Source organism: Oncorhynchus nerka, linkage group LG8, assembly GCF_034236695.1.
Source record: "Oncorhynchus nerka isolate Pitt River linkage group LG8, Oner_Uvic_2.0, whole genome shotgun sequence".
NCBI lineage: Eukaryota > Metazoa > Chordata > Actinopteri > Salmoniformes > Salmonidae > Oncorhynchus > Oncorhynchus nerka.
The window spans coordinates 10,736,103-10,752,505 of record NC_088403.1 but is presented as its reverse complement, the minus strand read 5'-3'; the positions used below and the strand labels follow the sequence as shown (position 1 = coordinate 10,752,505).

The 16,403-nt window shown below is 43.2% G+C and overlaps 1 protein-coding gene across 1 annotated transcript in view; it reads left to right on the top strand.

Moving 5' to 3' along the window:
- Positions 1-1,081: 1,081 nt before the first annotated feature.
- wnt5b (wingless-type MMTV integration site family, member 5b) overlaps positions 1,082-16,403 on the top strand; it is a 27,326-nt gene continuing 12,004 nt past the window's right edge. Inside the window, exons 1-3 of the mRNA XM_065021317.1 lie at positions 1,082-1,765; positions 2,434-2,681; positions 6,747-7,039. Of these exons, the coding sequence (XP_064877389.1) occupies positions 1,635-1,765; positions 2,434-2,681; positions 6,747-7,039 (672 nt within the window). The 5' untranslated portion in view covers positions 1,082-1,634. The remainder of the gene's footprint in view (positions 1,766-2,433; positions 2,682-6,746; positions 7,040-16,403) is intronic.

Below are 16,403 nucleotides of genomic sequence, written 5' to 3'. Positions count from 1 at the left end.
ACCGGTACCCCAGTACTGTATATAGCCTCCACATTGACTCGGTACTGGTACCCCAGTACTGTATATAGCCTCCACACTGACTCAGTACTGTATATAGCCTCCACATTGACTTGGTACCGGTACCCCAGTACTCTATATAGCCTCCACATTGACTTGGTACCGGTACCCCAGTACTGTATATAGCCTCCACACTGACTCAGTACTGTATATAGCCTCCACATTGACTCAGTACTCTATATAGCCTCCACATTGACTTGGTACCGGTACCCCAGTACTGTATATAGCCTCCACACTGACTCAGTACTGTATATAGCCTCCACATTGACTCAGTACTCTATATAGCCTCCACATTGACTTGGTACCGGTACCCCAGTACTGTATATAGCCTCCACATTGACTCAGTACTGTATATAGCCTCCACATTGACTCAGTACTGTATATAGCCTCCACATTGACTCAGTACTCTATATAGCCTCCACATTGACTTGGTACCGGTACCCCAGTACTGTATATAGCCTCCACATTGACTCAGTACTGTATATAGCCTCCACATTGACTCAGTACTCTATATAGCCTCCACATTGACTTGGTACCGGTACCCCAGTACTGTATATAGCCTCCACATTGACTCAGTACTGTATATAGCCTCCACATTGACTCAGTACTGTATATAGCCTCCACATTGACTCAGTACTGTATATAGCCTCCACATTGACTCAGTACTGTATATAGCCTCCACATTGACTCGGTACTGTATATAGCCTCCACATTGACTCGGCTTTTTTATTCCTTTAGTTTGTTTCCTAAATGTTTTCTTAAACATTATTTTCTTAAAACTGCATCGTTGGTTAAGGGCTTGTAATTTCACGGTAAACACATGTTGTATTCGGCGCATGTGACAAATACAATCTGATTTGACATGAACCGTGTTCCCCGCGGGCGTCCGTCCCTCCCCTTGCCCGTAAAACAAGGGGAGAAGAGGGGGAGGGGGAGTGAGGGGTGGGATGAGGAGAAGAGGGGATGAGAGGGGTGGGCTGAGGAGAGGCAGTCAGTGTTTAGAATGTAAACTTACAAAGTAGATCAGATCGAGGCAAGGAATGAACACTTGTTGAAATGTTTCCATAAATAGCCGTGTCTTTTTAATCTTCTGGGAAATACCAGTATGAGACATGCATCTTATCGGATCAACAACATTAACCAACGTCATCTAAACTTTTCATGGACTGTGTTTTTTAATTGAACTTTTAGTCCTCATCAGAACGCACATCTGATGTCTCCTTACTAAACGCATCTTAGTCTATAGATCCTAATGCGTAAAATCAGGTTTCGCATCTTAGCCTATAGATCCTAATGCGTAAAATCAGCTTTTCTTCCTTGTACACATTTTACTCACGACTGGGAATTCGGATTAGGCGTTCCGAACAGAGTTTAGACAAAGCTACAAGACAATAAAGTCATGGGGACAATGCGCAGGACACCTTATCTCCACGGAATCGGATATTGACTCTTGGTTGTCTCGGCATCGTCATCTCTGTGAACCCAGAACCCCCCGCAGCGGATTACAGAGGTTGTTTTTTGATCCGTCTTTTTCACAGAGGGGCACTTCTTCCCGGTTTTGGTGTTTGTTGGCGGTGATGGTGGCGCAAGGGGTCATGGAGACCAGAACCAGCCGGAGCCGGTGCAGCAGCGCGCAGCAACACTTACTGCTGGCGGTCGCTCTCATCGCATGCAGCTCGCAACTACTGGTGGACGCCAACTCCTGGTTGTAAGTTGAACTTTTTCTTATGTCAAATTAACTCTGTACAGTTTCTATATCGCTGCGTACTTAGTTCATGCGCAGTTGATTCGTTAATTTACAGATGGTGGGTTTTGTGATTGGGGTTTGAGAGAGCGTCCGTGTGTTGTTTTTGTGTTGTCGTGTGTTCTGTTGTGTCGTGGAGGAGACCAGTGGAAGAACAAATGTGGTGACTTTGTCACAATATTTACCCATGCTACGCACAAATGGCCAAGCTGTTTGTGGAATGGGGGAAACAGGAGAACTCCGCAGAGTGGAACACCGCATCTTGACCTTGTGCGGAAAGCTGCCAAACGTTCCACTCTGATGGAGAACATTCCGATCATATTCCTCATCATTTGACATCGCTACAGCACATCATTATTTCATTACCGATGCGATATTTACCTGTCTTTATTTCCACAGTAGAATAGACTATATATTTTCCTTTATATTTATTATTTGGGGATTTAATTAACGCATATTTTCCATTATTACCCATTGTACCGCTTTATATGACATATTGAAACGGCGAATCTTTGACCGAAGCCATTTAGGCTCAAATGCCTGCTATTTACGCCTCATCCACACACTATAATATACGTTTATTTTCTCAACGCTGTATATAACTACCCACCTCCTATTTCCCATCCGTGCAGGTCGTTAGCGATGAACCCCATCCAGAGACCGGAGATGTACATCATCGGTGCCCAGCCTCTGTGCAGCCAGCTGACGGGACTCTCCCAGGGGCAGAGGAAGCTGTGCCAGCTCTACCAGGACCATATGGTCTACATTGGCGAGGGGGCCAAGACGGGCATCAATGAATGTCAATACCAGTTCAGACAGCGGCGGTGGAACTGTAGCACCGTGGATAATGCATCCGTGTTCGGACGCGTCATGCAGATAGGTGAGCCAGTCACATGGTGGGATTGGGATATAGGCTAGCTCTGGTTCAGGGCGTTAGTGACCGTTTATTTCACTAACGGTTAGTTAATAAGGAACGCGCACGAATGCGCTGGACCAGAGCTAATGAGTGATTGGCCGATGCGGCGGTAGGTGACGACACATGTTTATGTTTACACATGAATTCCCATTGTAAACGTCGAATTTGTGCACTTTAGAGGCAACGCGGATAACTGTACCTGTATTCTTGAACGTGCTTTTGTATCAGTTCAACTATTAGATAGTGGAACCTTATAACAAACTTAATGTTTCCAAATAAAAAATCGTTGCGCTTAATTGTCAGTCAGATTTCTCTCCACAATTGAGTGTTAGTTCCGTTCTGTAGTTAGAGGAGGTGTAGGCTAGAGATGGTGGTGTCCAGTAGCCCATAGCTTCTCTATTCTCCCTCTGATGCAGTATCCCCCTCCAGTCAGGCCGGAGGACCGAACTCCCTCTCCCTCGCCGTTCCCAAAACAGCAAAGGAGTTGTTTGCAGTCAATCGCGAGAGTTTTATTGAGGTGTTAGCCTGCTATTGTCCACGGCCTCCTTTTGAAATGCAATCAAGGGGTGACACGGACTCGGCAGATCCGGGCTGCTATTTGAAGTATCGGTTCTATGGGCCAATAAAAGTCCTCGTCTTTATCGCGCGCTCCGGCTCCTGTCGCCTGGCTCACATGTAACCTACACATTCTGTTTTTAAGAGAACTCATAATTACAACTTTTTGACACGTGACGTTTCTGTTATAACAGTGCCAGGAATCAGGACAGCCAGTCTTAAATGCGGAGTTGCGGTTTACATGGAATAAATATATATATGTTTATCTTACTGACAGACATTGGCATTGTAAACTGATGCCCTCTTTCTTGGTTGGCCAAAGTGGCATTCACAGGCGAATTACTTCCAAAGATATGTCAATATAGGCTATGATATAGGCTATGACTACATATATATATATATTTAATATCAAACTCACGAATTATTTAAGCATTTCCAAATCATAAAACGTCAACAGAATATATTTTTCGTTGTTTACGTTCCCCAAAACACATTTGGAGAGAGAGTGCCAGCTGCCAAGGTTACGTTTATTTGCTTGTATAGAGAGTCCTAGGCCCACCAAGGCTACGATGCTGAAGTATGTGAAACCTTGAGATCTGCATTCCAGATGGTATGTCCATCCAATGGAAAACCTGTCAGGTAACACCCAATGATTTATATATACACTAGATGTCAAGTAGGGGGCGTTGTGTTGAAGCCGCAGTGCCTCCATCTTGGAACTCCCCCAGTTGTAATTTTTATTATTTTGGAATCTATAGAAATTAATTTATTAATGTATTACATTCGTTTTTTCCACATCTATTATTTTACAGACACATTAAAGCATACTTGTAAATTATATTATGTGAGCTAAACATACAATAAAATATAAATATATATATATATATATATATATATATATATACGTATATATTTTATGTTTCAAATATTTTTTTATTGAACACACACAAGAATGGTGTATAGGTATACAAGACAGGTATAGAATTCTAATCTAAACATAAAAGAGCAGACAGGAACAACAAGACCCAGAGTTCTGGGTGCAGAACAAATCATACAAAACACGACATACAAAACTATTTTATATATAGGGATACTAATGTTACTTAAATACATGTCATTTTTTCCTTAAAATGTTTTATTAAAATACTGCAGAATTCCATTCATTCCTATGGAGGACTGATCCTACTGGGGAGGGGCAATATGGCTGACCGGTGGTTTCAAAGCCTCTCAATGGCCAATACATAGCATCGACAATCCAGGGTTTATATACATCATTGGTAACACCTGCATAGCAGATGGGGGGAGAGAGAGAGATTTTCCCATGCCAATAAGCCCTTTGAATTGAATTGAGAGAGTGTGAGAGACAGACAGAGAGAGAGAGAGAGAGAGAGAGACCCCACAGAAACAAACCCCACAGAGCCCAAGGACAGCAACACAATTAGACCCAACCAAATCATGAAAAAATAAAAAGATTATTACTTGACACATTGGAAAGAATTAACAAAAAAATAGAGCAAACTAGAATGCTATTTGGCCCTAAACAGAGAGTACACAGCAGAATACCTGGCCACTGTGACTGACCCAAACTTAAGGAAAGCTTTTGACTATGTACAGACTCAGTGAGCATAGCCTTGCTATTGAGAAAGGCCACCGTAGGTAGACATGGCTCTCAAGAGGAGACAGGCTATGTGCTCACTGCCCACAAAATGAGGTGGAAACTGAGCTGCACTTCCTAACCTCCTGCCAAATATATGACCATATTAGAGACATATTTCCCTCAGATTACACAGATCCACAAAGAATTTGAAAACAAATCCAATTTTGATAAACTCCCATATCTACTGGGTGAAATACCACAGTGTGCATCACAGCAGCAAGATGTGACCTGTTGCCACAAGAAAAGGTCAACCAGTGAAGAACAAACACCATTGTAAATACATCCCATATTTAAGTTTATTTATTTTCCCTTTTGTACTTTAACCATTTGCACGTTGTTACAACACTGTATATATATATAATATGACATTTGAAATGTCTTTATTCTTTTGGAACTTCTGTGAGTGTAATGTTTAATGTTCACTTTTTATTGTTTATTTCACCTTTGTTTATTATCTACTTCACTTGCATTGGCAATGTTAACATATGTTTCACATGCCAATAAAGCCCCTTGAATTGAATTGAGAGAGAGAGAGAGAGAGACAGAGAGAGAGAGAGTAGGGAGAGAGAGAAGAGAGAAGGGAGATACAGAGCGAGAGAGAGAAGAGAGAAGGGAGATACAGAGAGAGAAGAGAGAGAGAGAAGGGAGAGAGAGACAGAGAGAGAGAAGAGAGAGAGATAAGGGAGAGAGAGAGAGAGAGAGAGAGAAGGGAGAGAGAGACAGAGAGAGAGAGAGAGAAGAGAGATACAGAGCGAGAGAGAGAAGAGAGAAGGGAGATAAAGAGAGAGAAGAGAGAGAGAGAAGGGAGAGAGAGAGAGAGAGAGAAGAGAGAGAGATAAGGGAGAGAGAGAGAGACAGAGAGAAGGGAGATACAGAGAGAGAAGAGAGAGAGAGAAGGGAGCGAGAGAGAGAGAAGAGAGAGAGAGAGAGAGACAGAGAGAGAGAGAGAAGAGAGAGAGAGCAATAATATAAACCTCTCACCTTTTTGGCTGCAGTCAACCCTCGCAGCTCATGTCGTTGTTCGGCTACTCTCTGTCTCTCACATCTAGAATCTGTCCACAAGAGAAGTGCTTTTTTCTCTCCGTATTAAGTTTATAAGATCTTGTAGAGTCCACTCTTCCCATGTCACAAATTATCTGTCAAAGGTCTATAATACATTCAGAGTGGTTGTGTGTTTATCTAGTGTCTGGTAGCGGAAGACATTCACTAGCTAATTGAAACAGCCTGCCTCCTTGTTGCCCCCTCTCTCTCTCTCTCTCTCTCTCTCTCTCTCTCTCTCTCTCTCTCTCTCTCTCTCTCTCTCTCCCTCTCTCTCTCTCTCTCAGTCATCTTTCTCTCTCTCCATCCCTCTATGTGCTCCTTTAGCCAGGCCAGCCAGGGCCCCCAGCTCCTTCATCTCCTGACGCCAGGCCCCATTGTCTATTGTCCCCTGTAGTCACACATCAATAACAGAGACCATGGTTAACTGGCCAGCTTAAAGCGCTAGCTAACCAAACCCAAGTGGCATTGTGTGTGTGTGTGTGTGTGTGTGTGTGTGTGTGTGTATGTGTATGTGTGTGTGTATGTGTGTGTGTGTGTGTGTGTGTGTGTGTCTGTGTGTATGTGTATGTGTGTGTGTGTGCGTGTGAGTGAGTGAGTGAGTGAGTGAGTGAGTGAGTGAGTGAGTGAGTGAGTGAGTGAGTGAGTGAGTGTGTGGAAGTGTGTGTGTGTGTACTTGGGAAAAAGAAAGTTGAAGAACATCTTGGACCTTCTACCATTGTATGCTAACCGCCTTGTGTGTGTTTTTCTCTGTGTGTGTGTGTGTGTCCATCCGACAGGCAGCAGGGAGACAGCCTTCACCTATGCCATCAGTGCAGCAGGCGTGGTGAACGCGGTGAGCAGGGCGTGTCGGGAAGGAGAACTCTCCACCTGCGGATGCAGCCGCGCTGCTCGACCCCGTGACCTACCGCGTGATTGGCTGTGGGGTGGCTGTGGCGACAACGTCAACTATGGCTACCGTTTCGCCCGGGAGTTTGTGGACGCGCGGGAGAGAGAAAAGAACTACCCTCGAGGCTCCATAGAACACACTAGAACATTGATGAACCTACAGAACAACGAAGCAGGGAGACAGGTGAGGAACTGGGATGCACACACGCACACACACACACACACGCACACACACACACACATACACACACACACACACACACACACACACACACACACACACACACACACACACATGGTGTGAACTACATACATGTTGTTAGTCTCTGTTCATGGTGTGAACTACATACATGTTGTTATTAGTCTCTGTTCATGGTGTGAACTACATACATGTTGTTATTAGTCTCTGTTCATGGTGTGAACTACATACATGTTGTTATTAGTCTCTGTTCATGGTGTGAACTACATATATGTTGTTATTAGTCTCTGTTCATGGTGTGAACTACATACATGTTGTTATTAGTCTCTGTTCATGGTGTGAACTACATATATGTTGTTGTTATTAGTCTCTGTTCATGGTGTGAACTACATACATGTTGTTGTTAGTCTCTGTTCATGGTGTGAACTACATACATGTTGTTAGTCTCTGTTCATGGTGTGAACTACATACATGTTATTAGTCTCTGTTCATGGTGTGAACTACATATATGTTGTTATTAGTCTCTGTTCATGGTGTGAACTGCATACATGTTGTTATTAGTCTCTGTTCATGGTGTGAACTACATATATGTTGTTATTAGTCTCTGTTCATGGTGTGAACTACATATATGTTGTTATTAGTCTCTGTTCATGGTGTGAACTACATATATGTTGTTATTAGTCTCTGTTCATGGTGTGAACTACATATATGTTGTTATTAGTCTCTGTTCATGGTGTGAACTACATATATGTTGTTGTTAGTCTCTGTTCATGGTGTGAACTACATATATGTTGTTGTTAGTCTCTGTTCATGGTGTGAACTACATATATGTTGTTGTTAGTCTCTGTTCATGGTGTGAACTACATATATGTTGTTATTAGTCTCTGTTCATGGTGTGAACTACATATATGTTGTTATTAGTCTCTGTTCATGGTGTGAACTACATATATGTTGTTATTAGTCTCTGTTCATGGTGTGAACTACATATATGTTGTTATTAGTCTCTGTTCATGGTGTGAACTACATATATGTTGTTATTAGTCTCTGTTCATGGTGTGAACTACATATATGTTATTAGTCTCTGTTCATGGTGTGGACTACATATATGTTGTTAGTCTCTGTTCATGGTGTGAACTACATATATGTTATTAGTCTCTGTTCATGGTGTGAACTACATATATGTTGTTATTAGTCTCTGTTCATGGTGTGAACTACATATATGTTGTTAGTCTCTGTTCATGGTGTGAACTACATATATGTTGTTATTAGTCTCTGTTCATGGTGTGAACTACATATATGTTGTTGTTAGTCTCTGTTCATGGTGTGAACTACATATATGTTGTTATTAGTCTCTGTTCATGGTGTGAACTACATATATGTTGTTGTTAGTCTCTGTTCATGGTGTGAACTACATATATGTTGTTATTAGTCTCTGTTCATGGTGTGTTATTAGTCTCTGTTCATGGTGTGAACTACATATATGTTGTTATTAGTCTCTGTTCATGGTGTGAACTACATATATGTTGTTATTAGTCTCTGTTCATGGTGTGAACTACATATATGTTGTTATTAGTCTCTGTTCATGGTGTGAACTACATATATGTTATTAGTCTCTGTTCATGGTGTGGACTACATATATGTTGTTATTAGTCTCTGTTCATGGTGTGAACTACATACATGTTGTTATTAGTCTCTGTTCATGGTGTGAACTACATACATGTTGTTATTAGTCTCTGTTCATGGTGTGAACTACATATATGTTGTTATTAGTCTCTGTTCATGGTGTGAACTACATACATGTTGTTAGTCTCTGTTCATGGTGTGAACTACATATATGTTGTTATTAGTCTCTGTTCATGGTGTGAACTACATACATGTTGTTAGTCTCTGTTCATGGTGTGAACTACATATATGTTATTAGTCTCTGTTCATGGTGTGAACTACATATATGTTGTTATTAGTCTCTGTTCATGGTGTGAACTACATACATGTTGTTAGTCTCTGTTCATGGTGTGAACTACATATATGTTGTTATTAGTCTCTGTTCATGGTGTGAACTACATACATGTTGTTATTAGTCTCTGTTCATGGTGTGAACTACATACATGTTGTTATTAGTCTCTGTTCATGGTGTGAACTACATACATGTTGTTGTTAGTCTCTGTTCATGGTGTGAACTACATACATGTTGTTATTAGTCTCTGTTCATGGTGTGAACTACATATATGTTGTTATTAGTCTCTGTTCATGGTGTGAACTACATACATGTTGTTATTAGTCTCTGTTCATGGTGTGAACTACATATATGTTGTTATTAGTCTCTGTTCATGGTGTGAACTACATATATGTTGTTGTTAGTCTCTGTTCATGGTGTGAACTACATATATGTTGTTGTTAGTCTCTGTTCATGGTGTGAACTACATATATGTTGTTATTAGTCTCTGTTCATGGTGTGAACTACATATATGTTGTTGTTAGTCTCTGTTCATGGTGTGAACTACATATATGTTGTTATTAGTCTCTGTTCATGGTGTGAACTACATACATGTTGTTAGTCTCTGTTCATGGTGTGAACTACATATATGTTGTTGTTAGTCTCTGTTCATGGTGTGAACTACATATATGTTATTAGTCTCTGTTCATGGTGTGAACTACATATATGTTGTTGTTAGTCTCTGTTCATGGTGTGAACTACATATATGTTGTTATTAGTCTCTGTTCATGGTGTGAACTACATACATGTTCTTATTAGTCTCTGTTCATGGTGTGAACTACATACATGTTGTTATTAGTCTCTGTTCATGGTGTGAACTACATACATGTTGTTGTTAGTCTCTGTTCATGGTGTGAACTACATACATGTTGTTAGTCTCTGTTCATGGTGTGAACTACATATATGTTGTTATTAGTCTCTGTTCATGGTGTGAACTACATATATGTTGTTATTAGTCTCTGTTCATGGTGTGAACTACATATATGTTGTTGTTAGTCTCTGTTCATGGTGTGAACTACATACATGTTGTTATTAGTCTCTGTTCATGGTGTGAACTACATACATGTTGTTATTAGTCTCTGTTCATGGTGTGAACTACATACATGTTGTTGTTATTAGTCTCTGTTCATGGTGTGAACTACATACATGTTGTTGTTAGTCTCTGTTCATGGTGTGAACTACATATATGTTGTTATTAGTCTCTGTTCATGGTGTGAACTACATACATGTTGTTATTAGTCTCTGTTCATGGTGTGAACTACATATATGTTGTTAGTCTCTGTTCATGGTGTGAACTACATACATGTTGTTATTAGTCTCTGTTCATGGTGTGAACTACATACATGTTGTTGTTAGTCTCTGTTCATGGTGTGAACTACATACATGTTGTTATTAGTCTCTGTTCATGGTGTGAACTACATATATGTTGTTGTTATGTTGTTGAACTTATGTTGTTATTCTCTGTTCATGGTGTGAACTACATATATGTTGTTATTAGTCTCTGTTCATGGTGTGAACTACATATATGTTGTTATTAGTCTCTGTTCATGGTGTGAACTACATACATGTTGTTAGTCTCTGTTCATGGTGTGAACTACATATATGTTGTTATTAGTCTCTGTTCATGGTGTGAACTACATACATGTTGTTGTTAGTCTCTGTTCATGGTGTGAACTACATACATGTTGTTATTAGTCTCTGTTCATGGTGTGAACTACATATACACCACCGTTCAAAAGTTTGGGGTCACTTAAAAGAAAAGCACGTTTTCTGTCCATTAAAATGACATTAAATTGATCAGAAATACAGTGTAGACATTGTTCATGTTGTAAATGACTATTGTAGATGTAAACGGCTCATTTTTAATGGAATATCTCCATAGGCGTACAGAGGCCCATTATCAGCAACCATCACTCCTGTGTTCCAATGGCATGTTGTCTTAGCTAATCTAAGTTTATCATTTTAAAAGGCTAATTGATCATTAGAAAACAATTTTGCAATTATGTTAGCACAGCTGAAAACTGTTGTTTTGATTAAAGAAGCAATAAAACTGGGCTTCTTTAGACTAGTTGAGTATCTGGAGCATCAGCATTTGTGGGTTCGATTACAGGCTCAAAATGGCCAGAAACAAAGACCTTTCTTCAGAAACCCATCAGTCCATACTTGTTCTGAGAAATGAAGGCTATTCCATGCAATAAATTGCCAAGAAACTGAAGATCTTGTACAATGCTGTGTAGTACTCCCTTCACAGAACAGAGCAAACTGGCTCTAACCAGTATAGAAAGAGGAGTGGGAGATCCCGGTGCACAACTGAGCAAGAGGACAAGTACAGTAGAGTGTCTAGTTTGAGAAACAGTCCTCAACTGGCAGTTTCATTAAATAGTACCCGCAAAACACCAGTCTCAACGTCAACAGTGAAGAGGCGACTCCGGGATGCTGGCCTTCTAGGCAGAGTTCCTCTGTCCAGTCTCAACATCAACAGTGAAGAGGTGACTCCGGGATGCTGGCCTTCTAGGCAGAGTTCCTCTGTCCAGTCTCAAAGTCAACAGTGAAGAGGCGACTCCGGGATGCTGGCCTTCTAGGCAGAGTTCCTCTGTCCAGTCTCAACGTCAACAGTGATGAGGCGACTCCGGGATGCTGGCCTTCTAGGCAGAGTTCCTCTGTCCAGTCTCAACGTCAACAGTGATGAGGCGACTCCGGGATGCTGGCCTTCTAGGCAGAGTTCCTCTGTCCAGTCTCAATGTCAACAGTGATGAGGCGACTCCGGGATGCTGGCCTTCTAGGCAGAGTTCCTCTGTCCAGTCTCAACGTCAACAGTGAAGAGGCGACTCCGGGATGCTGGCCTTCTAGGCAGAGTTCCTCTGTCCAGTGTCTGTGTTCTTTTACCCATCTTAATCTTTAATTTTTTTGACCAGTCTGAGATATGGCCTTTTCTTTGTAACTCTGCCTAGAAGGCCACAGAGTGGCCTCACAGAGTTCAAGTAACAGACACATCTCAACATCAACTGTTCAAAGGAGACTGTGTGAATCAGGTCTTCATGGTCAAATTGCTGCAAAGAAACAACTACTAAAGGACATCAATAAGAAGAAGAGACTTGCTTAGCCAAGAAACACGAGCAATGGACATTCGACCGGTGGAAATCAGTAATTTGGTCGGATGAGTCCAAATTGGAGATTTTTGGTTCCAACCGCCATGTCTTTGTGAGACACAGACTAGGTGAACAGATGATCTCCTGAATGTGTGGTTCCCACCGTGAAGCATGGAGGAGGAGGTGTGATATTGTGGGGGTGCTTTTCTAGTGACATTGTCTGTGATTTATTTAGAATTCAAGGCACGCTTAACCAGCATGGCTACCACAGGATTCTGCACCGATATGCCATCCCATCTAGTTTGCGCTTAGTGGGTTTGCGCTTATCATTTGTTTTTCAACTGGACAATGACCCAAAACATACCTCCAGGCTGTGGAAGGGCTATTTGACCATGAAGGAAAGTGATGGAGTGCTGCATCAGACGACCTGGCCTCCACAATCACTTGATCTCAACCCAATTGAAATGGTTTGGGATGAGTTGGACCGCAGAGTGAAGGAAAAGCATCCAACAAGTGCTCAGCATATGTGGGAACTCCTTCAAGACTGTTGGAAAAGCATTCCAGGTGAAGCTGGTTGAGAGAATGCCAAGAGTGTGCAAAGCTGTCATCAAGGCAAAGGGTGGCTACTTTGAAGAATATCAAATCCAAAATATATTTTGATTTATTTAACACTTTTGGTTACTACATGATTCCATATGTGTTATTTCATAGTGTTGATGTTTTCACTATTATTCTACAATGTAAAAAATAATACAAATAAAGACAACCCCTTGAATGAGGAGGTGTGTCCAAACTATTGACTGGTACTGTATGTGATGCGTACAGAACTATGTACTGTATATCCATCCAGGGGTCCACAAGGTTTGACTGACCGACACGGATGGAGGGAGAGGCAGAGACAGAGAGAAAAGAAAGAGATAAAGAAACACTGTCTTTATTTGGACAGGAGGAGTTCCCAGAAACCTAAGAGTAGCTCCTAGACAAGAAGGAAGCACTCTCAGTGTCTTTTACAACATCCCCATGGTTTGAGACAGAGAGAGAGAGAGAGAGAGAGAGAGAGAGAGAGAAAGAGAGAGAGAGAGAGAGAGAAAGAAACAGAGAGAGAGAGACAGAGAGACAGAGAGAGAGAGAAACAGAGAGAGAGACAGAGAGAGAGAGAGAGAGAGAGAGAGAAAGAGAGAGAGAGATACATAGAGAGAGAGAGATGCGTCGAGAGAGAGAGAGGGATGCTTCGAGAGAGAGAGAGAGGGAGAGAAAGGAAGGAAGAAAGAGAGAGAGAGAAAGGAAGGAAGAAAGAGAGAGAGAACTCCAAGGTTTGCTTAGCTTCCTAATTGTTGGTTTATTTTTGTGCAAGGTCAATGTCTGAATGAGATCCTAGGGGAAACCCAAAGCGCCGGCTAAACTAACAAACTAAACTCCAGAGGACTGCTCTAAAACTCAGTCCCACATGGTATCCTTTTCCCCCTCTCTCTGACTGGACAAAACATTAGGAACACCATCCTAATATTGAGTTTCACCCCCTTTTGCCTTCAGAACAGCCTCAATTCACGAACGGGGCGTGGACTGTACAAGGTGTCTTAAGAGTTCCACAGGGAGGCTGGCCCATGTCGACTCCAGTGCTTCCTACAGTTGTGTCAAGTTGGCTGGATGTCCTTTGGGTGGTGGAACATTCTTGATACACACGGGGAAACTGTTGAGCGTGAAAAGTCCAGTAGCGTTGCAGTTCTTGACTCAAACCGATGGGACTTACTGCCATACCCTGTTCAAAGGCACTTCAATGCACCCTCTGAATGGCACACACACAATCCATGTCTCAAAAAATAGTTAGGGGTAGGGTAGGGTAGGGGTAGAGAAGGGTAGGGTAGGGGTAGAGTAGGGTAGGGGGTAGAGTAGGGTAGGGTAGGGGGTAGAGAAGGGTAGGGTAGGGAGTAGAAAAGGGTAGGGTAGGCAGTAGAGAAGGGTAAGGTAGGGGGTAGGTAGGGGTAGGGGAGAGGGTAGGGTAGGGTAGAGGGTAGAGTAGTGTAGGGTAGGGGTAGAGTAGGGTAGGGGTAGAGTAGGGTAGGGGTAGAGTAGGGTAGGGAGGGGGTAGAGTAGGTAGGTGGTAGAGTAGGGTAGGGTAGGGGAGAGTATGGTAGGGGGTAGAGTAGGGTAGGGTAGGGGGAGAGTAGGGACAGGGGTAATGAGTAGAGGGGTAGGGTAGGGACAGGTAGGGTTAGAGGGCAGGGGGTAGGGTAGGGAGTAGGGACAGGTAGGGGGTAGGGTAGGGGAGGGTAGGGATAGGTAGGGTAGGGACAGGTAGGGTAGAGGGTAGGGTAGGGTCGGGTAGGGGGTAGAGTAGGGACAGGTAGGGTAGGGATAGGTAGGGTAGGGGTAGGGATAGGTAGGGTAGGGACAGGTAGGGTAGGGAGTAGGGACAAGTAGGGTAGGGGATAGGGTAGGGACAGGTAGGGTAGGGGTTAGGGTGGGGACAGGTAGGGTAGGGGGTAGAGTAGGGGTAGGGTAGGGACAGGTAGTGTAGGGGGTGTAGGCGGTAGGGTAGAGGATGGGGGTAGGGAGATAGAGTAGGGGGAAGGTAGGGGGGGAAATAATTTATTGGGGGCACCCAAATGGCCTCTGCTCTGCTGCAGCCTGTAGTGTGTGTGCGTGCGTGTGTGTGTGTGTGCTGTCAGTGGGGCTAACACCCTTGGAGTCTGGTGGGGTCGAAAGGTCACCGAACATTCCTCAGAGGTAACGGGGCCACTCACCCCGACCCACTGCCCGAATCCACAGCTCGTTTTAGAGACTAAACCACTGCCCGAATCCACAGCTAGTTATAGAGACTAAACCACTGCCCGAATCCACAGCTAGTTATAGAGACTAAACCACTGCCTGAATCCCCAGTTAGAGACTTAACCACTGCCTGAATCCCCAGTTAGAGACTTAACCACTGCCTGAATCCCCAGTTAGAGACTTAACCACTGCCTGAATCCTCAGTTAGAGACTTAACCACTGCCTGAATCCACAGTTAGAGACATAATCACTGCCTGAATCCCCAGTTAGAGACTTAACCACTGCCCGAATCCCCAGTTGGAGACTAAACCACTGCCTGAATCCACAGTTAGAGACTTAAGCACTGCCTGAATCCCCAGTTGGAGACTAAACCACTGCCTGAATCCACAGCTAGAGACATAACCACTGCCTGAATCCACAGTTAGAGACTTAACCACTGCCTGAATCCACAGTTAGAGACTTAACCACTGCCTGAATCCACAGTTAGAGACTTAACCACTGCCTGAATCCCCAGTTAGAGACTTAACCTCTGCCCGAATCCCCAGTTAGTTATAGAGACTTAACCACTGCCTGAATTCCCAGTTAGAGACTAAACCACTGCCTGGATCCACAGCTAGAGACATAACCACTGCCTGAATCCCCAGTTAGAGACTTAACCACTGCCTGAATCCACAGTTCGTTATAGAGACTTAACCACTGCCTGAATCCACAGTTAGAGACTTAACCACTGCCCGAATCCCCAGTTAGTGACTTAACCACTGCCTGAATCCACAGTTAGAGACTTAACCACTGCCTGAATCCACAGTTAGAGACTTAACCACTGCCTGAACCCACAGTTAGAGACTTAACCACTGCCTGAATCCCCAGTTAGAGTCTTAACCACTGCCCGAATCCCCAGTTAGTGACTTAACCACTGCCTGAACCCACAGTTAGAGACTTAACCACTGCCTGAATCCCCAGTTAGAGACTTAACCACTGCCTGAATAGACAGTTAGAGTCTAAACCACTGCCTGAATCCCCAGTTAGAGACTTAACCACTGCCTGAATCCCCAGTTAGAGACTTAACCACTGCCTGAATCCCCAGTTAGAGACTTAACCACTGCCTGAATCCCCAGTTAGAGACTTAACCACTGCCTGAATCCCCAGTTAGAGACTTAACCACTGCCTGAATCCCCAGTTAGAGACTTAACCACTTCCTGCCTGCTTCATACTGAACCTGACATTTCATCTCCCTCTCTTTCTCCGCCCTCCGGAGTGACCTGCCTGAATCCCCAGTTAGAGACTTAACCACTGCCTGAATCCCCAGTTCGTTATAGAGACTTAACCACTGCCCGAATCCCCAGTTAGTTATAGAGACTTAACCACTGCCTGAATCCACAGTTAGAGACATAACCACTGCCTGAATCCCCAGTTAGAGACGTGACCACTGCCTGAATCCACAGTTAGAGACTTAACCACTGCCTGAATCCACAGTTAGTTATAGAGACTTAACCACTGC